This window comes from Ornithorhynchus anatinus, chromosome 6 (assembly GCF_004115215.2).
Source record: "Ornithorhynchus anatinus isolate Pmale09 chromosome 6, mOrnAna1.pri.v4, whole genome shotgun sequence".
NCBI lineage: Eukaryota > Metazoa > Chordata > Mammalia > Monotremata > Ornithorhynchidae > Ornithorhynchus > Ornithorhynchus anatinus.
This window is the reverse complement of record NC_041733.1, coordinates 47,342,434-47,366,259: the sequence shown is the minus strand read 5'-3', so window position 1 is coordinate 47,366,259 and position 23,826 is coordinate 47,342,434. Positions and strand designations below refer to the sequence as shown.

General features: G+C 67.1%; 1 protein-coding gene across 1 annotated transcript in view; it reads right to left on the bottom strand.

Moving 5' to 3' along the window:
- The window catches only part of FSIP2 (fibrous sheath interacting protein 2), a 50,184-nt gene that overhangs the window by 25,486 nt on the left and 872 nt on the right, over nt 1-23,826 (bottom strand). The window contains exons 3-16 of the mRNA XM_039912322.1: nt 23,273-23,419; nt 22,065-22,175; nt 19,758-19,905; nt 15,734-15,814; nt 13,778-13,911; nt 12,436-12,505; nt 10,355-10,485; nt 9,486-9,537; nt 7,489-7,591; nt 6,805-6,841; nt 5,085-5,441; nt 3,483-5,015; nt 1,701-3,401; nt 51-1,607 (exon numbers count right to left, since the gene is read on the bottom strand). Coding sequence (XP_039768256.1) covers nt 51-1,607; nt 1,701-3,401; nt 3,483-5,015; nt 5,085-5,441; nt 6,805-6,841; nt 7,489-7,591; nt 9,486-9,537; nt 10,355-10,485; nt 12,436-12,505; nt 13,778-13,911; nt 15,734-15,814; nt 19,758-19,905; nt 22,065-22,175; nt 23,273-23,419 — 6,162 coding nt within the window. The remainder of the gene's footprint in view (nt 1-50; nt 1,608-1,700; nt 3,402-3,482; nt 5,016-5,084; nt 5,442-6,804; nt 6,842-7,488; nt 7,592-9,485; nt 9,538-10,354; nt 10,486-12,435; nt 12,506-13,777; nt 13,912-15,733; nt 15,815-19,757; nt 19,906-22,064; nt 22,176-23,272; nt 23,420-23,826) is intronic.

The window sequence follows — 23,826 nt, the reverse complement described above, 5'->3', positions numbered from 1 at the left end:
GGCTCGGATCCGTCCCCCGGGGTCCCCGGCGGGCCCCGGCCGCCCCCGGCCGTCGGCCGCCGGCCCGCCCTCCTCGGGACCTCCTCCGCGGCCCTCGACATCCGAGCCGTCTCTCCCCGGCCCGACCTCCGCCACCTCCTCGGCAGTTCCTCCGGGGGCCCTCCCCGCCTCTCGCTCCCCCCGGGGGACCCGCCGGGATCCCCGGGATCGTCAGGGCGCGGAGTCCCGTCACCGGCGTCCTCCCCGCCCGGCCCCGCCGCCGGGGCCTCCCCGCGGAGCGCCGTTCGGGAATCGGAGGGAGCGGCGCGTCGGGAGGGCCTCCTCCGGCCCGGGTCTCCCGGCGGGGCGGCGGACAGGGCCTCGAGGCCGGCGCGCACGATCTCGCCGGCCGTGACCCTCTCGCGCGAGGAGGCGTCGTCCCGATCCGGGCCCGCGGCCCGGACCTCTCGGTCCAGGTCCCGTTGGATGAGCCTCAGGGCGGCGCCGGCGACGAGCGCCGCGTACGCGGGGAAGCGGCCTCGGGCCCGGGGGGCGGCGGGGGCCTCCCCCGCTCCGTCCGCGCCGCTCCCGGGCGGCGCGAGGGCCGGAAGGCCGCCCGGCCCGGGCTCGGAGAACCGCGGGGGCGATCCCCTCGCCGGTTCGGGGGCGAGGCTCGACAGGGATGCCGGGTTTTCCGCGGCGAAGGTCTCCAACCTGCTCGAGAGGGCCTTGGCGATGTTCTCGGCCGCGCCCTTCCCCAGTGCGCTAGGTCGCCGCCCCCTCGCCTCTCCGGCCGGGGCCGCCTCCTCCCGGGTCCGGAGGAACCCGCTCCTCCATCTCTGCCCCGCCGCCGCCGCCGCCGGGTCCCCGCCGGCCTCTTCTTGGACGCAGAGGGGGCCGCGGGGGAGCGGGGGCAGGGTGGGGGAGGCGGACCCCCGAGCGGCGAGGGCGACCCCCAAGGCCCGCGTCAGGTTCCGGAGCACGAGACCCGCCGCGTCGCCGGCGACCGAAGCCACGGCCCACCCGGGAACGGCGTCCGGGGGCCGGCCGGCCGGCCCGCCGCCGCCCGACCCCCCGGGGGCGGAGACCCGCCGCCCTCGCCGGGTTTCTTCGGAGATGTCTTCCAAGACGGCCCGGACGGTGTCCCGAATCCGGACCTGGAGCTCCCACCGATATCCGGCCCTCTGGAAGATATTCCGCCCCGCCCCCTGCCCCGGGCCGGCGGGCCCCTCCGGCGGGGGCCCGCCGGCCCTCCCCCTCGCCGACAGGACGTCCAGCACGGCGTCGACGATCCGCCCGGCCTCCGCGCTGTCGGCGGCTAGGCGGGGAGAGCGCGGGGGGGTCCCTCCGGCGCCTTCCTCCAACCCGCGTTTGATCTCCCGCAGTATCCGGCCGGCCGCTTCCGACGCGTAGGCGTCCAGCCGGGGGAGAGGGAGAGGGTCCTCCGGCGCGGTCGCCGCCTCCCGGCCGAAACGTACCGAGCGGAAGGAGAGGCGCCCGGCGGAGAGCCGGGGCAGCCTCCGGTCGCTCGGGGCCGGGGGTCCCGCCGGGGCCCCGGGGCCGCCGGGGGCCCCCGCCCTCGACCTCGCCGACGCCCCCAGCCGCGCCAGGGCCGTGCGGACCATGTCCTCCACCAGACCGACCCCGCCCCCGGAGCCGGGGCCCGCCGCCCCTCCGCCCGGGCCCGGCGGCCCGGCCTCCTCCTCCTCCTCCTCCTCCTCCTCCTCCTCCTCCTCCTCGCGGGCCGGGAGAGCGGGGAGGCCGGGTTCCGGGGCGACGGGCGGGAGCCCCCCGCCCGGCGCCCGCCGGCCCGTCCCCACGGCCGCGTACAGCTCACGGAACACGGTCCGAACGAAGGCGTCCGTCACGGCCGCGACGTCCGCCTCCGACGCGGGCGGGCCGGGGCTCCGGCGGACGGGGCGGACCCCGGGGGTCCCGCCCGCCGGCTCCCCGGCGGCCCGGAGGCGGGCGAACGGGAGGGGCGCGGTCCCGGGGCCGGGGACCGTGAGCGAGACCTCCCTCAGGACCCGTCGCGCGATGGGCGTCACGGGCGAGCTCTGGGGTTCCCTGAGCTTCGCTTCCATTCTCCGTAAGGCCCTCTCCAGGCACCGGCGCCCGGGGGGATCCCGCGGCCCCTCGCCCGGCGGGGTCGATCCCGGAGGGGAGGCCTCGGGTTCGGCCCCGCCCGGGAGGCGGCGCCGGGCCCCGAGATCCGAGGCCGGACCGGGACTCTCGGCGAGTCCCGTCTCCCCGAAGATGTCCGGCGGCATCGCGTCCAAAATCAGATCGACCAGGTTGCTCATCACGATCTTCTCCTGGCGGGACGGGCCCCCCGCCGCCCCTCCTCGGCCGGAGGGCCCCGACGGTCCGGCGAGCTGCGTCCGGATGGCCCGGAGGATGGCGCCCGACACCTTCCGGGCCTGGCCCTCCAGGACGGCCCGGGCCCCCGCCCCCGGGCGGACCCCGTCGTCCCGGCGCGCCGCCGCGGGGGCCCCCGCGGCCCCCGCCGGGGCGAAGGTGACCTTCCCGTGCTTCCGGCCGGCCCGGCCGGGTTCGGCGGCGGACCCGGCCAGGCCCTCCAGCCGGGCCAGGACGCGGCCGAGGATCTCCGAGGCCACCGTTCTCAGTCGGGGGGGGAGGGGCGGCGCGGCGGCCTCCCCGGCGGCCCCCTCCCCGCCGCTCTCCCGGGCCACGGCGGCCGCTACGGAGGAGATGACGTCGGCGCAGCGGACCACCTCGTCGAGCGCGGACGGGGGCGGGCCGGCGGGGGCCCCCGCGCTTCCGGCGTCCCGGGCCCGGCGGTCCGCCTCCGTGCGGCACAGCCCCCCGAGGATGTCTTCCAGGATGGCGTCGGACACCAGCTGGATCCGAGCCTCCAGGTCGGGGGCCGCCCGCAGCCGCTCGAGGGGACGCGCCTCGCCGGGGCCGCCGGGCGGGGAGGGGTCCCGGGGCGCCGGCTCCCGGCCGCCCCCGACCCTCTGCAGCATCTCGCCGAGGGTGGCGCCGACGCCCCTCAGGACGCGGGCTCTGAGCCGCTCGGGGTCGCGCGGCTCTCCGGCGTCGTCGGCGTCCAACACGCTGTGGAGGACGCACGGGCGAGCCGCGCACTCTCGGGGGAGGGGGCGCCGCGGGGCGGGAGAGGCGGGCCGGCCCGGGCTCCCGTCCCCCGCCGGGCTCCCGGGGAGGGCGGCGTCCCCGTCGTCCCGGGAGCCGGCCGGCGGCTCCAAGACGCAGGCGACCGCGATCTCGTCGTCGAGGCGGCCCGCCCTCGAGTCCGGCCCCCGGTCGGAGACGCCCCGGGGGGCCCGTCGCTCCTCCCTCCTGACCTCCAGCTCCGTCTGAATGGCGCCCAAGGCGACGCGGACCACTTCGGCGGCGTAGGCCTCCAGCGCCTCCCGCACGGGAGCGCCCCCCGGCGGCGGCCGGGCGGCCGCGGCCCGGGCCGGGCCCGGGGAGCCCCGGGGCCCCCCGCCGGAGCCGTGGGGGCCGGGCCCGGGACCCGCCCGCGGCCGGGAGAAGACCAGGGCCTCGAGCCGCTCCGAGATCATCGCGTCGAGGCGGTCCCCGATTTCGCCCGGCCCGGGGCCCGGCCGGGTGGGCGCTCCCCGGTCCGGGCCGGGGGGCGGGAGGGACTTCATCTTCTTGCCGCTCTCGAACCAGAGGTCGAGCGCCCCGCCGGCGGGGGCGGGGAGGGAGTCCGTCGGGCGGCCGAGGGCGGCCGCCCGGAGGGCGGCCAGCACGGCGTCGACCATCTCGCGGGCCACGGCCCTCACCTCGGCCGCGGGGACCGGGGGGTCCGGGGCCCCGGGGCCCCGGCCGGCCTCCGCCCCGGCCGCGAACGTCTCGGACAGGACGGCGGTCACGACGCTCTCGGCGGCCCGCCGGACGCGCCTCTTCTCGTCCCGGCCGAAGACGGCGGCCCCCCCGTCGCCGCGCGACCGGCCCGGGGGGCTCCCGGGGGCCCCCGGCAGGTCCTCACGGGGGCCCGCCCGGCCGGGGCCGGCCCGCGGGCCCGACGGCGGCCCGTCCCCCCAGCACGCGTCGAGGGCGCTCGCCACCATCCGCTCCGCCGCCTCCGTCTCCTCTTCCGAGTAGATGACCATCCCGGGCACGTTGACGGGCGAGGCGGGCCTTCCGGCCCGGGGGTCCGCCGGCGGGGCCCCGGAGGCCGCCGCCCTGTAGTCCCGTCCGCTGGGGGAGGGGGGGCCGGCCCCCGGGGGCGGCTCCCGGTCTCCCCGACGGGCCCGGGCCTCCCCGGCCTTCCCGGCGTCCAGTTCCCCGAGGAGGTCGTCCAGCAGGTGCAGGAGCCCCAACCCCTCCTCGGACACGAACGGCCGCTCCTCGTCGAGCTCCTTCTTGACGTAACCGAGGACGGCCCCGACGGCGTCCTCCACGTGCCGCGCCACGGACGGCCCCCACGGGGCCCGGGCGACGTCCTCGGCGGCGGGCGGCCCCGCCGGGCCGGGCGCCTCGACGGCCCGCCTCCCGGCCGAGAGGTCGTTCCGCTTGCGGCGGGCCAAGGACGCGAGCCCCTCCAGGACGACGCCCACCATGTCGTCGGCGACGTCGCACGCGGGCCCCGGGGAGCAGGGGATGGAGGAGCGCGGGGGCCGGGCCGGCCTCCGGGGCGGCTCCTCCCCGGGGAGGATCTCGCTCCGCTTGGCCTCCAGGGCCGCCTGCAGCCTCCCGAGCATGTTCTCCACGATGTCGCCCGCCACGCGGCGCACGTCCGTCTCGGAGACGGAGCCCCCCGGGGCCGGTCCGGCCTCCGGGCCCCGCTCCGCGAGGCGGAGCTCCGCCGCGACGCTGAGCCGCGGGTGGGCCTCCGCCAGGTCGCGCGCGATCTCGCGGAAGACGCTCTCCAGGATGGCCTCGGTCTCGTCTCGCAGCCGGCACGTGAAGCCAACGAAGACGTCCGGCGCCGCCGGCCCCTCCGCCCCCTCCGCCGGGGCCGCCCGCTCCTCCCCCGGCCCGTCGGCGTCGGAGGCCGGGCCGGCGGACGCCGCCGGCGACCCCCCGGTTTTCCCGTCGGTGCCCTCGGGGGGCGGGGGCTCCGGGGCCGCGGCCCCCGGCCGCCCGCCCGCCCCGGCGCCGCTCCCCCCGGCCTCGGCCGACGGCTTGCGGCCGCGGGGCTCTCCCCGCGAGGCGGCCGCCCCCGGGAGAGGCGAGGCCTCGGCCCGGGCGGGCCCGGGGGGCGGCGGGGCGGGCGGCGGGGCGACCGGCCTCGCGTCCGGGGTCGTTTCGGATCGGGGGCCGGCGTGCCTCCGCCGGGGCTCTTCGCTGCAGGTGCTGCACCCGCCGGAGCTCTCGGAAGAGGGGGACGAGTCCCCGGACGGGGAGCGCGCGGAGGCCCGGAGCCTCTCCTCGTACATGGTGATGGCCGGGAACAGTATCCCCGTCACCGTCGCCACCACCCACGTCATGATGTTCTCGACGACGCCGTCCAGCTCGTCGGCCCGCCCCTGTGACGGACGGAAACGGACAGGCCAGGTCCGTCGGGCCGGCCGGGCGCCGACCGGGGGCGGGCCGCCGGGCCGAGCGCCCGGGGGCGTCCGGTACCCCACGGGCGGTGGACGGGTCCCCCGCCCGGTGAGTCGTTCTTATCGAGCGCCCACTGGGCGCCCGCGGGACGCCGGACTGGGCGCTTGCGAGGGTCCGGTAGGACCGGTTCGGCAGAGACGTTCCCTTTCCGTCCGGCAGTGGCATTTAGTGGGCGCTGACCCCGGGCGGGGACCGTACCGAGTGCCCGGGAGAGGCCGGCGCATCCGCGTCGCTAGCCACGTTCCCCGCCCACGAGGAGCTTACGGTCTAGAGGGGGAGCGAGACCTGCCCATCAGTCACGGCCCCGGACGTAAAGCGGGGCCGAGGACGGGGTGAACGGGACCCGTCCCCCGGACCTCACGGTCCGAGGGGGGAGACGGACGTCCATCGGAATGAACGCGTCGCGGTCATAATAAAGACGGTGTCCGTCAAGCGCCGCTACGCGCCCGGCACCGTACCGGGCGCCGCGGGGGGGCGGATCCGAGCCGGTCGGGTCGGACACGGTCCCCGTCCCGCGTGGGGCTCGCGGTCTCCAACCCCCGAGTTACAGGTGAGGGGACCCGAGTCCGGAGAGGCGAAGTGACCCGTCCGAGGTCGCGATGCGGGCAACGAAGCGGCGTGGCTCGAGGGCGGGAGTCGGGGGTCGCGGGTTCAAATCCCGGCTTGCCAGCCGTGGGACTCCGGGTAAGTCACTTCACTTCTCCGTGCTTCGGCGACCTCATCTCTTTAAGGGGGCTTACAACCCGGGAGCCCCACCTGGGACGACCTCTTCACCCTTGTATCCCCCCAGCGCGCAGAACGGTGCGCCGCACATAGTAAGCGCTTAACAGATACCGTCACTATCACTAAGTGGCGGGGCCGGGATCAGAACCCACGACCTTCTGACTCCCGGGCCCGTGCGCCCCGGGGCCGAGCGCCGGGCGAATGTGCCACGTCCCCTCTCCCCGAGGAGCTCGCGGGTCCAGAGCGGGAGACGGCTAGTGATAAAAAGTGGGAGAGGAGCAGCGTGGCCCAGCGGGCGGAGCCCGGGTTCGGGAGCCGGAGGCCGGGGGTTCTAACCCCGGCTCCGCCGCTCGTCTGCCGGGCGACCCCGGCCAGGTCCCTCCGCTTCCCTGGGCCTCCGTTTCCTCATCTGGAAAATGGGGATGAAGACCGGGAGCCCCACGGGGGACGGGGAGTGGGTCCAACGCGACCATCTCGTATCTACCCCGGCGCCTGGCGCGGAGAAAGCGTTTAACCGATACCATATCGTTATCCTTATTATCATTTCGCTGTTATCCCTACCTTTCTGTGGGAGTCGCTTTGCAAGAGGTTCCGGTCTCTGAAAAGTCGAGGAAAGGTCCTGTCCGGGATGGAATCCGGGCGGGCTCCCCGTTCCGCTCCCCGCCTCCCCGACCTCCCGGTCCCGGGCCTCCGGTCGGCTTGAGACCCCCCCGGGGTCTCCGAGAGGGGCCCGTCGTCGGTCAAGGCCCCGGGCGGCCGGCCGGGCCCCGGAAGTCGGGAAAACCGACCCCCGCCTCATCTCTCCTCGGGGAGCGGCGCGGCCGTGGGGAGGGAACCCCGGGGCCCGGGAGTCGGGGGGCCTCGGTTCTCATCGGAGAAGCAACGCGGCTCAGCGGAAAGAGCCCGGGCTTGGGAGCCGGAGGTCACGGGTTCCAATCCCGGCTCCGCCCCTCGGCGGCAGGGTGACCGCGGGCCAGTCGCTTCACCTCTCCGGGCCTCAGTGGCCTCATCTGGAAAAGGGGGGCGAAGACCGGGAGCCTCACGCGGGACGACCCGGTGACCCCGGGATCTCCCCCAGCGCCGAGAACGGTGCCCCGCACCTAGTAAGCGCTTAACAGACGCCAACGTCGTCATCCCCGCTCTGCCGCTTGTCATTCGTTCGTTCGTTGGACCGTGTTTATCGCGTGCTTACTGGGTGCGGCGCAACGTGCTAAGCGCCGGCCACGGGGGAGCTCCGCGACTTACGAGTCGGTGAGGCCCAAAGGAGGGGCGGCCTCCGGCCCCGCCGCCTGGATGGGCTTGGCCTTCCGGAGAGACGGGGGGAGCACTGGAGGTTGGTGAAACTGGACTGGAAGAGAAAGTGAGGATATAATCGTCGTAACGACGGGATCTGTTTAAGCGCTTACTGCGTGCCAAGCGCTGCTCTAAGCGCTGGGGCGGAAAGAAGCCGATCGGGTTGTCCCATGCGGGGTTCACAGGCTTCATCCCCCTTTTAAGTCGGGGCACGGAGAAGCGGCGTGGCCTGCCCGAGGTCACGCGGCGGACAGGTGGCGGAACCGGGATCGGGCCCCGGGCCCCAAGCCCGCGCTCTTTCCATTAAGCCACGTCGCTCCTCTAATGATGATATAATATATACGCAGCGTAGCTCGGTGGGAAAAGGCCAGGCTTGGGAGTCAGAGGTCACGGGTTCTAATCCCGGCTCCGCCGCCCGTCAGCTGGGTGACTTCGGGCGAGTCGCTTCACTTCTCTGGGCCTCAGTTCCCTCCTCTGGAAAATCGGGATGAAAGCAGTAGCCCCACGTGGGACAGCCTGATAACACTGTACGCCCCCCCCCCCCGGCTCCGGTGCTTAGAATAGTGCTTGGCACGTAGTAAGCGCTTAACGAATACCAACGTTATTATTATTATTATTATTATTAAATGCTATCGTTGTTATTGTTATATAGCATTATATAATTATATACGATAAAAACACTAACGATCATGAGATCCGTTAAGCACCTTACTACGTGCCAGGCCCTGTACTGAGCGCTGGGGTGGATACAGGCAGATCGGGTTGGACACGGTTCCCGTCCCACGTGGGGCTCACGGTCTCAATTCCCATTTTAGAGGTAAGGAAACTGAGGCACAGAGAAGTGAAGTGGAGAAGCAGCGTGGCTCAGTGGAAAGAGCACGGGCTTTGGAGTCAGGGCTCGTGAGTTCGAATCCCAGCTCTGCCACTTGTCGGCTGTGTGACCGTGGGCGAGTCACTTAACTTCTCGGTGCCTCAGTTCCCTCATCTGGAAAATGGGGATGGAGACCGTGAGCCCCACGTGGGACAACCTGATTCCCCTATGTCTACCCCAGCGCTCAGAACGGTGCTCGGCACATAGTAAGCGCTTAACAAATACCAACATTATTATTATTATTATTATTATTATTACTCGCCCAAAGTCACTCAGCGGAAAAGCGGCTGAGCCGGGGTTAGAACCCGTGACCTTCTGACTCCCAAGTCCGGGCTCCACCCGCTACGCCGGGCTACCTCTGCGTCCCGGCCTAAACCTCGAGGCGGGATTCATCCGATCGTATTTATTAAGCGTTCACTTGGTGCACGGCGCTGTGCTAAGCGCTTGGGAGAGGACAGGAGAACAGTTAACAGACAGATTCCCTGCCCGCAGCGAGCTTACGGTCCAGAGGGGGAGACAGACATTAACGGAAACAGAAATTACAAATAGATAAATTACGGATAGGTACATAAGTGTCAAGATGTTGGTGGGGAGCCGTCTGGGCAGCCATCAATTAATCGGTTGTCCTGATTGAGTACGTTCTGTGGGCAGAACACTGAAATTTGGCAACCAAGGGTATTGACTGAGCACTTACTGCGGGCAGAGCACCGTAATCCGTCAACCGGGGTATTTACCGAGCGCTTCCCGCGGGCAGGGCACCGAAATCCGTCAGCCGGGGGTATCGACTGAGCGCCTAATGCGGGCAGACCACTGAGATCCGTCAACCGGGGGTATCGGTTGAGCGCTTACTACGGGCAGGGCACTCGACTAAGCCCTCGGGGGAGCCCGACACAACGGAGTCGAGAGACGCGCTCCCCGCCTCCGACCCGTCGGAGGCATTTATCGAGCGCTTACTGGGTGGAGAGCCCTGGATGAAGGACTGGGCTCGGCAAAGAGATAGGAATTAAATACGGCCATCAAAATCAGGAGCGTAAAATGGTGGAGCCATCTGGGGAGGGGGGAACGAGAGGAGCTGTACCTGTTTCACCGTGCAAGCTAAGCTTCTTCTCACCCAGTTCGAAATTCCGGTCCTGGCACGGGAAAGAAAGGAGAGGTTTCTGTTCTTTTAACCAATCGGTCGTCGGGCGAGAGTACAAACCGAGCGCTTATCCCCCGCAGAGCACTGCGGTGAGGGTTGGGGGAGAGTCGGGCGGCACTGGACGCGTTTCCCGGCAGTGGAAGAGCTTGCCACTGAGCGGGGGAGACAACCGACCGGTGGTATCTACTGAGCGCTGACCGTGCGCGGAGCGCTGGACTGAGCGCTTGGGAGAGGCCGAAATAACGACAAAACGGACGCATGCCCTGCCCACGACGGGCTGACGGTCCGGGTCGGGGAGGGACCGACGGGAAGGGGAATGAGGCGGCGTGGCTCGGTGGCGAGAGCCCGGGCTTGGGAGTCGGAGGTCATGGGTTCGAATCCCGGCTCCGCCCCGCGTCAGCCGTGGGACCGTGGGCCAGTCACTTCACTTCCTCTGGGCCTCAGTGACCTCGTCGGGAAAATGGGGACGAAGACCGGGAGCCTCACGCGGGACGACCCGATGACCCCGTATCTACCCCAGCGCTTCGAACGGTGCTCTGCACATAGTAAGCGCTTAACCACTACCGACATTGTCATTATTACCAAATACGTGACGGAGATGGACAGGAGTGGCCCGGGGCCGGGAGGGGGGATGAAGAGAGGGAGAGGGTCGGGGCGCCGCGGGAGGGAGGGGGAGAAGAGCAAAGGAGGGTTTAGTCGGGGAGGGCTCCTGGGAGGGGGTGGGCCTTCAGTGAGGCTCTGAAGGTGGGGGAGGGCGGGGGTCCGTGGCATCTGAGGAGGCGGGCCGGGGGTCGGCGGCAGCTCCCCACCTTGGTCAACCGTCTCTTGGCCGGCGGCGGGCCGCCGACGCCGAGGTTGCCGGGGGGCGGTCGGTCGGCGTTCCGGACAGCTAAAATGTGGTCGGAGAGAGCCAACAGCCGGTCGGACAGCTCCGAGAAACCTGCGCCCGCGGGAGGACAAACGGACGTGGGAGAAGGCCGCGTTGGGCCTCGCCGGGGCGGGTCACGCGCCGGCCGGCCGGGAGTTGGAGGTGAGCCGAGGGCCCGCGTGCGCTCTCATTCGCTCCTTCCCATTTGGTGGGCGCGGACCGGGTGCGATCGGATGCTACGGATGCCCGTCCGCTTCTTTTCTTTTGTCGCCCGTCTCCCCCCCAAGACCGCGAGCCCGTTGTCGGGCAGGGATCGTCTCCCTCCGATGCCGGGTCGTCCTTGCCGAGCGCTGGGTCCGGTGCCCCGCACACGGTGAGCGCTCGAGGAATACGACGGATCGAACCAACGGATGCCGGGTCCGTATCTGTAATTTCTTTCCGGTGTCGGATTCCCCCCGAGGACGGTCAGCTCCTCGTGCGCGGGGAACACGGGGCCGCCGACCTCTCCCCGGTGCTCAGTTCGGTGCTCCGCACGCACTGAGCGCTCAATGAGCACCGCATCGACCGCGGGCAGGTCGGCGCTCAGGACGGCACGTAGAAAGCACCCCCTAAATACGACCAAACCAACGGCACGTAGCAAGCGCTTAACAAAATCCATCAACGGAAACCGGAGCGGGTCCATCCACGCTGTTTTACCGTCCTCTCCCAGGCGCTTAGTCCAGCGCTCTGCACACAGTCAGCGCTCAATAAATATCGCTGATTGGGTGGGAGGGAACGCGTCTCCCTAATCCGCTGTCCTGTCCTCCCCCGGGTGCTAAGTCCGGTGCTCTGCACGTAGTCGGCGCTCAATAAATCCCCGATGGGCACCGGCACCTCGACGTCTGCCAAACTCAGGGAGCCAGGGGATTAAACCTTGCCCGCTTTTGACAGGAGAAGACCTCTGCCCGGCAAAACTCTTTCTCCGTCCTCACTGACACCCGTGCCCATCGCCCTCGCCGTCTGCTCCACTTGTGTAGCCCCCTCCTCCAACCCCCTCCCCCCCCCCCCCCGCATCCTTTGCTCCTAAGGGCCCGGCCACCTACTTTACTGAGAAAATCACCCCCGTCGGGCGTGATCTCCCTAAAATCTCCCTGTCCCTACCCGCCTCCTGCCCTCTCTTCACCTCTCCCATCTTTCCCGGCACTAGATCTCTAGAGGAGATCTCCGCCTTCCCTGAAAATCCTCCCTGCGCATCATCTGCGCTTTGTCGAAACACTCCCTTCCTTCCCACCCTACCTGCCATCTTCAACTCTTGGCTCTCCAGCGGCTTCTTCCCCACTGCTTTCACACCCACCCCTCTCCTAAAAAAAAAAACCCCCCTCCCTCGACCCCCGGCCCCCCGCCGTTAACGGCTCCATCTCCCTCCGACCTCTCCTCCCCAAACCCTTTGGGCGCGTCGTCTACACCCGCCGGCTCCTCTCCTCCGATTCCCTCTTCGCCCCGCTCCGGTCTGGCTTCCGTCCCCTTCCGCTCCGCGGAGAGCGCCCCCTCGGAGGTCGCCGACCGTCTCCTTCCGGCCAGATCCGGCGACCTCTACTCCGTCCTCATCCCCCTCCGCCTCCCACGCCGCGGACCGCCCCCCGCTCCCAGACAAGTCGGCCGACCTCGGCTCCCCCGACCCCGTCCTCTCCCGGTTCTCCTCCCACCTCTCCGGCCGCACGGTCTCGGTCTCTTCCACGGGGTCTCTCTCCGCCTCCCACCCCCGAACTGTCATAATCAGTGTCACGGTAATAACGATAATCGTACTCTCCGTTAAGCATTACCGAGCGTTAACGCTCAGGACGGCGCCCGACACAGGGTAAGCTCCTGACGCATACCGCGGTCATTATTATTAGTACTCGAAGGCAGAGATGGGATTATGCAACCTCCAGACGCCCCGACGGCCCACAGCGGACACTCCAGGTGGCTCATTTTTTTTAACTCTCTCGCGCTTCCAAATGACTATTTTTCTTGGAAACCAAACGGGCCTTGTCCATCCCTCACCTGGTTCGGGCATAACTTGGGAATTTTCGGTCACCTCCTTCACGGAAGAACACGGTTTTACCCGAACGCCCTGGCGGACAAGAGAAAGCAGCTTTTATTAGTAACCAGTTCGTCTTCGGAGCCATCGCCGTCCCTGGCCCACCTCTCTTTCCTCGCTTCTCACCCGCCTTTTCCCCTCTCCCTTCCGCGTCACCCTCGCTTTCGGATCTGTTCCCCTCTAAGCTCTTCCTATCCCCCCCAACCCTCTGCTCCACCCGACACTCATGGCCAGATCTGTAGTTTACCCAGTGCTTAGGACAGCGCCTGCCCCTCGGTTAGGCGCTTAACAAATACTATTATTATTATTATTATTATTATTATTTATCTAGCTTAATGGCCATCTCCCTGTTTTAGGCTGTCAGCTCCTTGTGGGCAGGGAACAAATAATGTTGGTATTTATGAAGCGCTTACTATGTGCAGAGCACCGTTCTAAGCGCTTGGGGGAGATACAGGGTCGTCGGGTTGCCCCACGTGAGGCTCACAGTCGATCCCTATTTTACAGATGAGGTGACCGAGGCACAGAGGGGCCAAGTGACTCGCCCGCAGTCACGCAGCTGACGAGTGGCAGAGCCGGGAGTCGAACCCACGACCTCTGACTCCGAAGCCCAGGCTCTTTCCACTGAGGCACGCTGCTTCCGTATCTTCCAACTCCGGCACGCCGTACTCTGCCAAGCATTTAGTACGGCGCTCCGCACACAGTTGAGCCCTCGCCGAAGACGACCGACCGTGCGATCGATCGGTCCACGGGCCGGTTTGGAGCGATCCATTCGACCGAGCGTATGCAAATAACAGTAATAACGCTAATAATCATCACGACGGTCTTTCTTAAGTCCAGGCGCCGTACTGGGCGCTGGGTGGATACAACTCATCAGGTTGGACGCGGTCCCTGCCCCGCGTGGGGGCTCGGGGTCTTCATCCCCGTCTTACGGATGAGGGAACCGAGGCCCAGAGAAGTGAAGCGACCGGCCCCGGCTCACACGGCTAAGATGGGTGGCGGGGCCGGGATTAGAACCCAGCGCCCTCGGCCTCCCAAGCCCCAGCCCTTTCCACTGGGCCACGCTGCTTCCGCATCTGCGGCCCGGCGACGGAGAGGCAGAGAAGCTGACGCCCCCGGGAATCCTTCCGTCGTAATGGGAGTTTCATCCCCGGTCAGTCGATGGTATTTAGTGAGCGCTCACCGTGGGCAGAGCCCCGGACCGAGCGCCCGGCGGAGTCCGCTGAAACAATAAAGCAGACGCGCTCCCCGCCCACAGCGAAAGGACGGTCTAGAAGGGAACGGTTGGTAAACGAGCCCGATTCCTACCTCCAGATAGTGTCTGTCGGGGTCCGGGGCACCGGAGGTATCTAAGTCACGGTGAGAGACCACGGGGGTGGTCGATTTTTTGAAGATGTCCTTTATGAGAGTCGAGGAGGCTGGAGTGGCCTGGGCGGCGGGTCCTGGAACGAGAACCGTGAGAAGGCCTTCACCTTGCCAACCGTCAGGCTCTCGAGAGAAAAACGGATCAAACTGAAAAATTGGGAATCAAGGCGCGATACCTTTCACGTACGACAGACCGCCGCCCTCTCCGCCTTCGAAACCCCCCGAAAAGGCCCATCTCCTCCAGGAGGGCTTCCCTGATTGAGCCCTCATCCCCCCCCCCCCCCCCCCCCCCCCTTCGCCTCCGCGTCCACTACGCCCTCGGCGCCGGACCCCTCACCGTTTTAACCCGCACCCCAGTGCCAACGGGGCTTACGTCCACATCCTGACCGTCCCCTTTCTCCCATCTCTAACGGATTTCGGCGCGGACGCTCGGGCCGAGTCTCCCCGCTCCTCGGGACCCTCCGGCGGTCGCCCGTCCCCCTCGGCGTCCGACGGGAACCGGTCCCCGTCGGGTTTAAAGGCGTCGGTGGGGCGGCCCCCTACTCCCCACCCTCCCCGGTCTCCTCCTCCGGCCCGGCCCGCGCGCTCCGCTCCCCTCGGGCCGACCCGCCCGCTGGGTCTCCGTCTCGCGATCCACGCCTCGCCCGCGTCCTGCCTCCGGCCCGGGACGCCCCGCCCCTCCGTGCCCACCTGCCTATCGCTCTCCCTACCCTCGGAGCCTTATCCAAGGCCCGTTTCCTCCGAGAGACCTCCCGACTGAGCCCCCGTTTCCTCTTTTCCCACTTAAATCCTGCGCCGCCCTGACCTGTTCCCTTTATTCGTCTCCACCCTCCCGGCCCGGCTCCACGACACTCGGGTGCGTATCGGTAATTCATTTATCGATATTGACGTCTGTCTCCCGCTCGGGACTGTAAAAGCCCGCGGCGGGACGGGAACCCGCCTACCGACTCTGCCGCGTTGTCCTCTCCCACGCGCTCGGTATTCTGCGCTCGGTCGGCGCTCAGTAAATACCACCGACTGACTCACCCTCCTTTCCGCGCCTACCGATCGTGATCACGTCGTCTTGTTTTTCTCCGTCTGCCTCCCCCGATTAGACTGCGAGCCCGTCCCCGGGCAGGGATGGGCTCTATCTGTTGCCGAAGTGTACATTCCCAGCGCTTAGGACGGTGCTCTGCACGTAGTAAGCGCTCAATAAATACTACTGAACGAATGAATTCCTCCTTTTCTGAAGGTATCTGTTCAGCGCCTACCGGGTGCCAGGCACTGTTCTAAGCGCTCATACAGGCTAATCGGGTTGGACACAGTCCGTGTCTCAAATGGACCTCCCGGTCTTATTCCCCGTTTCCCAGATGAGCGAACTGAGGCCCAGAGAAGTGAGGTGACTCGTCCAAGGTCTCACAGCAGACAAGCAGGAGAGCCGGGGTTAGAACCCACATCGAAGAGAAACTCCTTTTCCCTCGGACATCATCAACCTGACCCTTTTCACCTCAGGCGTTTTCGGCCCGACCCTTTCCCTCCGGCGTTTTCGGGCCGACGCTTTCCCTCGGACATTTTCGGCCCGACCCTTTCCCTCAGAATACCCGTCTGACCCTTTAAGGCAAGACAGTGGAGTCAGAGCAGACCCGTTCCCTTGCCCACGGAGACCCGACAGCGTCAGGCCATCCCGGGAGAAGCGTCGTCCCGAAAGCGAAAGGGCCGGGATCGGGAAAAGCGGCCCCGAGGCCCGGACGCCTCAAGGAATCCCACCGAAGCGATCCATCCACCGGAAAAAGCGGTCGCCGTTATCTGCCGTCCTCGGTGCCTAGAGAGTTTTCTCAGCTAGCCCCCGTCCCCGACCTCGCCAAACCAGTTGGGTCGTTTTTTTTTTTGGTTTTTTTCGCCCGGTTTATCTTCCCGTACCTTTCTCTAAGCCGGCTGATCTCTGCTCCGGCTGGTGGCGTCTTTGGCTTTTTTTAGTCTTCTTCCTCTTCGGAGAAGAACCTCGAGGGGGGAGAATGGAAAGGGCTCTTTGGCCGAGCGGCAGGAAGCGGAATTCACCGGCCGGGTTCCACTCTGCCCTTAACCCGGTGGGGCCCTGCTTGAATCTGCCCCTCGGAGGGCCGCCGGCCGGACGACCAGACCGGACTCTTTCCTTTTAACGACGTCCGGTTGAGCGCTCCCCGGGTGCCAGGCCCCGCGCTAAGCGCCGAGGCAGATCCGAGCTCGCCGGGACGGACGCGGTCCCTCGTCCCACGTGGGGCTCGCCGACCCCCTCCCCGTTTGGCCGAAGAGGGAACTGAGGCGCGGAGGAGCCGAGTGACTGGCTCAAGGTCACGCGGCAGGCGAGTGGCGGAGCCGGGAGGGGAACCCGGGTCCTCCTGACTCTTATCCCCGAGGACCGCTGCTTCCTAGGCTCACCGCTAGGAGAGGAGCAAAGGAATCAAGTGCGGCTCAGCGGAAAGCGCCCAGGCTCAGGAGTCGGGGTCACGGGTTCTAATTCCGGCTCCGCCCCCGTCGGCCGCGGGACTTCGGGCGAGTCACTTCACTTGTCGGCGCCCCGGTGTCCTCATCTGGAAGATGGGGATGCAGACTGCGAGCCTCAGGTGGGACAACCTGATCACCCTGTATCTTCCCCGCCGCTCAGAACAGTGCTCGGCACATAGTAGGCGCTTAACAAATACCAACATTATTTTTATTATCGTTAATAATAATAAAACACCACATCCAAGTTGTGCCTCTTTCCCCTCTCTGTTCTTCATTTTAATTTCCGTCTCCCCGATTAGACTGTCAGCTCCTCGAGGGCAGGGAGCGTTTCTACCCACTCCGTTGGACTCCCCCGAGTGCTCGGCCCAGTGCCCCGCACAACGTAGACCGTCAGGTCCTCCAGGGCGGGGAACGTGTCTCCTAACTCTATCGTCCCGTCCCAGGCGCTCGGTACGGTGCCCCGCCCGCAGACTCTAAGGGACCGTGCCCGCCGACTCGGCGGTACCGGGTTCTCCCAAGCGCTCGGGAAGCGCTCAGTAAATACCGTCGACCGCCTGATCGTTTCAACCCGCACGGCCCCGTCTTCGCCCTCCATCTGCCCGTGGCGTCCGTCAACCCGTCAACCGAGGGTATTTACTGAGCGGTCACCGGGGAGCACTTGGGAGAGTAGCAAGTAACAGACTTGGTAGACACGTCCCCTGCCCGCAGGGAGGTGAAAACCTAGAGGGGGAGTTAGACGGTAATATGTACGAACCAATAAATAAGTTACGGGTAGGGCCATTAGGGCCGTGGGTTGGAGCGAGGGGTGAAGAAGGGGGAAGGATTCCAAGCGCGATGGCTTTGGAGAAGGGAGCGGGAGGGGAGGAGAGGAGAGGAGAGGAGGGCTTAATCAGGGAGGGCCTCTCGGAGGTGGGGAGCCTTCAGGAAGGCTTCGAAGGCGGGGAGAGTCATCCGGGGGATACGAGAAGGGACAATGGCGGTATCTGCTAAGCGCTCACGACGGGCAGGGCGCTGGGGTAGGCACGGGGTCGTCAGGTCGCCCGACGTGAGGCTCCCGGTCTTCGTCCCCATTTCCCAGGTGAGGTCGCCGAGGCCCAGAGAAGCGGAGCGACTCGCCCACAGTCCCCCGGCTGACAGGGGGCGGGGCCGGGATTCGAGCCCGTGACCTCCGACTCCCAAGCCCGGACTCCTTACGCCTCGCACGCCGCCTCGCACGCCGCCTCAGGCGTCCCGGGCCGGAGGCGGGACGCGGGCGAGGGGCCGGCGGCGAGACGGACGCGGTGGAGGGGCAGCGGGTAATAATAGTGACGGCGGTATCCGTTGAGCGCTTACTACGGGCAGGGCGCTGTCCTAAGCGCCGGGGGAGATACAGGGTCATCGGGTCGGTTGGAGTACGACATCGGGGAGGCGAGGCGGGAAGGGGCGAGCCGACGGTGAGGACCTCCCGTCGGACGCGGGGGTGGGCGGGCGGCCCCCGGAGGGTCACGGGGACGGGGGGAGGCGCGGACCCGACGTTCCCGGAGACCGACGGGCCGGTGGGCGGCGCGAGGGCCGGGCCGGAGCGGGGAGGGCCGGGAGGCCGGGAGGTCGGCGGGGAGGCCGAGGCGGTCGTCCGGGCGGGAGGGGAGGGGCGCCTCCATCAGCGTGGCAGCGATCGGACGGAGGGGGCAGGGCGGCTCTCGGCCCATCGACCGTTCGGGCCGCACGGGAGTCGTGAGGCCGGGAAACGGGCCCGCCACCGAGCCGGGGAGGACGGGACGGTCGGCGCGGCTCGGTGGAAAGGGCCCGGGCCTGGGCGTCGGGGGTCGTGGGTTCGAATCCCCGCCCCGCCGCCTGTCGGCCGGGCGACTCTGGGCGGGTCACTTGGCTTCTCTGGGCCTCGGCGCCCTCGTGCGGAAAATGGGCTTTAAGACCGGGAGCCCCACGTGGGACGACGACCTCATCACCGCGTATCCCCCGGCGCTTAGAACACCGCGCGGCGCGGAGCGGGCGCTTTAACACATACCACCGTAACGTTATTATCTACGGGGGTGGGAGAGGCGGGGGGAGGACGGGGTTTGGGTGGGAAGGAGAGGCGCTCTGCTCCGTTCAACCTGTCCTGTGCTCCGTCTCCCCACCGACCCCCCCCCGCCCGCCTCCCGCCTCCGGCCCGGGACGCCCTCCCTCCTCCCCTCCCGCCTTCCAAGCCTCGCTGAAGGCCTGCCTCCTCCGAGAGGGCTCCCCCCGCCGCGCCCTCCTCTCCTCTTCTCCCTCTCCCTCGCACCTGGAGGGCGTCCGCCGACCTGATAGCGGTGGCGTCTGTCAGGCGCTCACTATGCGCCGAGCGCCGTTCTAAGCGCCGGAGCTTAGATACGAGGTAAATAGGGTGTCCCCCGTGGGGCTCGCGGTCACAATCCCCATTTTACAGACGAGGTCGCTGAGGCCCAGACAGGTCAAGTGACTTGCCCCAAGTCACACAGCTGATGAGTGGCAGAGCTGAGATTAGAACTCACAACCTCTGATTCCCAAGCCCGTGCTCTTTCCACTAAGCCGCGCTGCTTCTCCCGGTCGTACCGGACTCTCCCCAAGTGCTCGGCGCAGTGCTCCGCACAGAGTTAAAGCTCAGTAAATACGTTCACCCGGGGGGGGGGGGGGCCGGGGACGTGCCTACCAACTCTCTTCTACCGTCCTCTCCCCGGCGCTCAGTCGGCCGCTCTGCACGCAGTAAGCGTTCAGTAAATAGCGGTGCCTGATTAGGCTCTTTTCCTTCATTCCTTCACTCGACAGTATCCGTTGAGCGCCTACTAGGCGCAGGGCACCGGACCGAGCGCTTGCAACGGACAACTGGGCGACAGGTCGAGACCATCCCCGCCCACTGACGGGCTCACGGTCCGGTCGGGGGAGGATCAGCCGATCGTATTTACCGAGCGCTTACGGTGTGCAGGGCACCGGACCGAACACTTGGGAGGGGACGGCAGAATCAGAACAATAATAGTAATAACAGCGATGGCACTTGTTAAGCGCTTACTCTGTGCCAAGCACTGTTCTAAGCGGCTCAGTGGGAAGAGCCCGGGCTGGGGAGTCAGAGGTCACGGGTTCGAATCCCGGCCCCGTGGGCGAGTCGCTTCGCTTCGCTGGGCCTCAGTTACCTCGTCTGTAAAACGGGGATCAAGACCGTGAGCCCGACGTGGGACAACCCGATCACCCTGTACACCCCGCTGCTCGGTACGGTGCTCTGCGCACAGTAGGCGCCTAACAGATACCGACGTTATTATATAACCGCCGGTGGACACCCTCCCCGCATCACAAGGGGCTTCCAGTCCGGAGGGGCAGACGGCCCTTCAGAGGAATAAATCCATTACGGATCCGGACGTAAGCGCCGCGGGGCCGAGGCGGGAGTGAGGGAATCCACGTACGAGGGCGAACGGGAGGAGCGGAAGTCCGCCTTTCGAGAACCCGGTCCTCTCTCGCCCCTGAATACCTTGCTTGTCGACGTCTTCGGTTTCCAACGCCCAACCGTCCGGCCCTTGGCTTTCCGTTATACTTCTCCTCTTCTCTTCTCTTCTGCTATCGTGTCCTTGTAATTTTTGTAAGTGATAGGCCATCTTCCTCTCTAGAAGGGCCTGCTTCTACGAGAGGAAAGTCGTCAGTGGAAATCGTCCCGTTCCGACGGGCGAGATCGTCTCGCAAACCGGGTGACGAGGCCGAGCTTTTCCAACTACGGCACCCGTCGGGCAGGGACCACGTGCCCGGGACCGGTCTGATCGGGCGGGCCACGGTCCCCGTCCCACGCGACGGTGATAACGACGACGCTGTTTGGTACCGCACTCGGCACTGGGGCGGTCGGACACGGTCCCCGCCCCACGCGGGGCTCCCGGTCTTTAACCCCGCTTCCCGGCCGAGGTCACCGAGGCCAAGGGAAATGAAGCGACTTCCCCGAGGTCGCCCGGCCGAGAACCCAGCTCTGCCACTCGTCAGCTGTGTGACCCTGGGCGAGTCACTTCACCTCTCTGGGCCTCAGTCACCTCATCCGCAAAACGGGGACGGGGACTTGTGGGCCCCACGTGGGACGATCTGATCCCCCCCCGTGTCTACCCCAGCGCTCAGAAGGGCGCTCTGCACAGAGTAAGCGCTTAACAACAAATACCAACGTTATTAACCCAGGTCCTTCTGACCCGTGGGCCCGGGCTCTAACCGCCAGGCCGCGCCGCTCCGGTGCAAAGTCACGGTGAGCCAGCTCCCCTCGGCCAGAAGGCCCTCTGTGAGCCAAAGCTTCGCTCCGAAAGAGAGAGGAGGAGGCGGAAGAGAAAAACGGCGACATCGGACGTTCAACCCGGCACCACGACACGACGACACCGGGACCGTCTGCCGCGGAACCACTGGCAGGCGAACTGACGTCCGGCGGCGGCGCCTTCGGGGTCACAGGACAGCCGTACACATCGTAGTTGGCCCTGCCCGGCGGTAAGCACTCCCGAATAATAATGTTGGCATCCGTCGAGCGCCTCCTACGTGCAGGGCGCCGTTCTAAGCGCTGGGGGAGATCCGGGGTCATCGGGTCGTCCCACGTGAGGGTCCCGGTCTTCATCCCCGTTTTCCAGATGAGGGAACCGAGGCCCGGAGAGGTGAAGCGACTCGCCCGCGGTCACAGGGCTGACGGGGGGGGGGGGGGCGCGGAGCCGGGATTCGAACCCGCCACCTCTGACTCCCGAGCCCGGGCTCTCTGCACTGAGCCACGCGGCCTCTCAACATCAGCGACCGCCACGAGAATAAGACCACCAGTGACCGTGGGCAGGGGTCCTATCTCCCAACCCTGTCACGCCGTCCTCGCCCCAAGCGTTCAGTCCGGTGCTCGGCACACGGTCGCCGCTCAGTGAACGCCCCCAGAAGACCCCTCCGTTAGGCACCCTCCTCGCCGAGGGGCCGCCTCCGCCCCGGGGACCTCACGCCCACAACGTGGGAGGCCGCGCGGCCCCGTGGCTGGAGCCCGGGCCCGGGGGTCGGCAGGACCTGGGCTCCGATCCCGGCTCGGCCGACCTGTCGGCCGTGTGACCTCGGGCGGGCCGCTTCCCAGTCTCTGGGCCTCGGTTCCCTCGCCTGTAAAATGGGCATCGGATACCCTCTCTCCCTCCTACTTACAAGGGGGGACCCGGCGGTTTGACGTAATAACGACGACGGTCTCTGTTAAGCGCTAACTCCGTGCCGAGCACCGGTCTCAGCGCTGGGGGAGATAGGAGGTCACCGGGTCGTCCCACGCGGGGCTCGCCGTCTTAACCCCCGTTTTACAGATGAGGTCGCTGAGGCCCAGAGAAGTTGAGACTTACCCACGGTCTCGCGCAAGACGAGTGACGGAGGCGGGGTTAGAACCCACGTCCTCCTACTCCCAAGCCCGGGCTCTTTGCCCTAAGCCGCGCCTATTCCCACTTACAGCTGCTTCCAGCCACCCCAGCGCTTAGTACACAGTAATAACGCGGCTTAGTGGGAAGAACGCGGGCTTGGGAGTCGGGGGTCGTGGGTTCTAATCCCGGCCCCGCCGCTTAGCAGCTGTGTGACTCCGGCTACGTCACCCAACCTCTCTGCGCCTCAGTCGCCTCATCTGGAAAACGGGGATTAAGACGGCGAGCCCCACGTGGGACAAACCGATGACCTTGGATCTCCCCCAGCGCTTCGAACAGAGCTCGGCACATAAGTAAGCGCTTCACCAATGCCGTCGTTTTTATTTATTTATCTGTTTCATTAATCATGGGGATCGGGGGGAGGAGAGCGGATGGGAAGAGAATTCTCACCGTACCTTTCGATCCTTCTCTTCCCGGCTTCTCTTCCGCAGTTCCTCTACCCTAGTTTCTCTCTTGACCTCTTCTCCGATTTTGGCCAGAAGGAACATTTCTTTGGTCTTCCATTCCTAAGGAGAGAAAAATCTGGCACTCAACGGTGGAATGACGGATGGCTGGAGAAAAAAATATATGGTATTTTTTAGGCGCTTATTACGTGCCAGGCACTGTACTGAGCCCTGGAATAAATCCAAGACGCCTGTCTGCTGTGCGACGTTGGGGTGGGTCTCAACTTCTCTGGGCCTCAGACAACCTCATCTGTAAAACGGGGGTTGTGCTCGCGAGCCCCGTCCAAGCTGATCACCCCGTATCTACCCTCGCGCCCGGAACGGTGCTCGGCACGTAGTGAGCGCTTCACAAGTACCGTTTAAAAACAAAAAAGGTAACGAGATCGAACACAGTCCACGTCCCACATAAGGCTCGCGGTGGGTTTTTCTAATGGCACCTGCTATACGTCAGACACCGCACTGAGCGCTAAGGGGCGTCACAAGCCAATCAGGTCGGACGCGGTCCCCGGCCCCCGCGGGGCTCCGGATCTTTGTCCCCATTTTCCGGATGAGGTCACCGAGGTCTAGAGAAAGGGAGCGACTGCCCCAGGGTCGCACGGCCGACGCGCGGCGGGGCCGGGGCTCCGCTCACTGGGCCACACTGCTCTGGGCGAGCTGGCCAACGTTACGGGCCAGTGAGGTCAAGCTGGCCATCCCTGACTCCCCTCCGTCGCTCAACGCACGCATCCGGGCCACCGGTCAACTCTGTCCGTCCGACTCCCCAGCACCGCTGAGGTCCGTCCTTCCCTCTGCATCCGAAGCGCCGCCGCGTCGATCCAAGCGTTTCGCCCGCCCAGCCCTCCTCGTTGACCTCCCCGCCTCCTGGGCCTCCCCACTCCGGTCCGGACCTCACCCCGCCGCCCGGATCATTTCTCTCCGAAACCGTTCGGGCCACGTTTGCCCGCTCCTCGAGAACCTGCGCCGCTCGACCGCCGGCCGCCGCGCGGAACGGAAACTCCGTTTTAAAGCCCTCCACCCCTCCCCCGGGCCGCAGGCCCGCCGTGGGCAGGGGAAGCGTCCGTTGCACCGTCCTACCGTCCCCTCCCCGGCGCCCCGCCCGCGGCGGGCGCTGGGTACGTACGGGCTGACCGACCGACGTGAGGCTCCCGGTTCAAGCTAACCTCTTCGATCTTTCTGCGAAGGCTGAGTTTCCTCCTCGTGTGCTCCCGATGTCTTTTCTCGTCCTCGTTCAGCTGGTGGAGACACTGCTCTTCAGTGGTCCGCTCTAGGTTTTCCAGCTCCCGGCCGATCATGTCCAGGTATCTTGAGGCGGAAGTAGAAAGAGTCGGTTATTCGAGGGGGCCGCCTCTCGCCCGTCCGCCTTCGCCATCAGCCGAGCGAGCGGTCGCGCTTATTGAGCGGTCGCCGCGGGCAGGGCCCTGGGCTGAGCGCTTGGGAGGGGACGATGTCACGGGCTAACGGGGGCGGCCGACGCGTCCCCTTGCCCACGGCGAGCTTTCGGTCGGGACTGGGGGGACGGCACCGACGTAAATCGACACCCGACGGATCCGGACACGAGCGGTGGGGAGGGAATCGAGGGAGCGCGTCGGGGAGAGGCGGGAGGGAGGGAGGGAGCAGGAGAGGAGGAAAGGAGGGGTCAGTCAGGGAAGGCCTCCCGGAGGAGGCGGGCCGTCGCTAAGGCTTCGAAACGGGGGAGGGCCATCGTCCGTGGGCC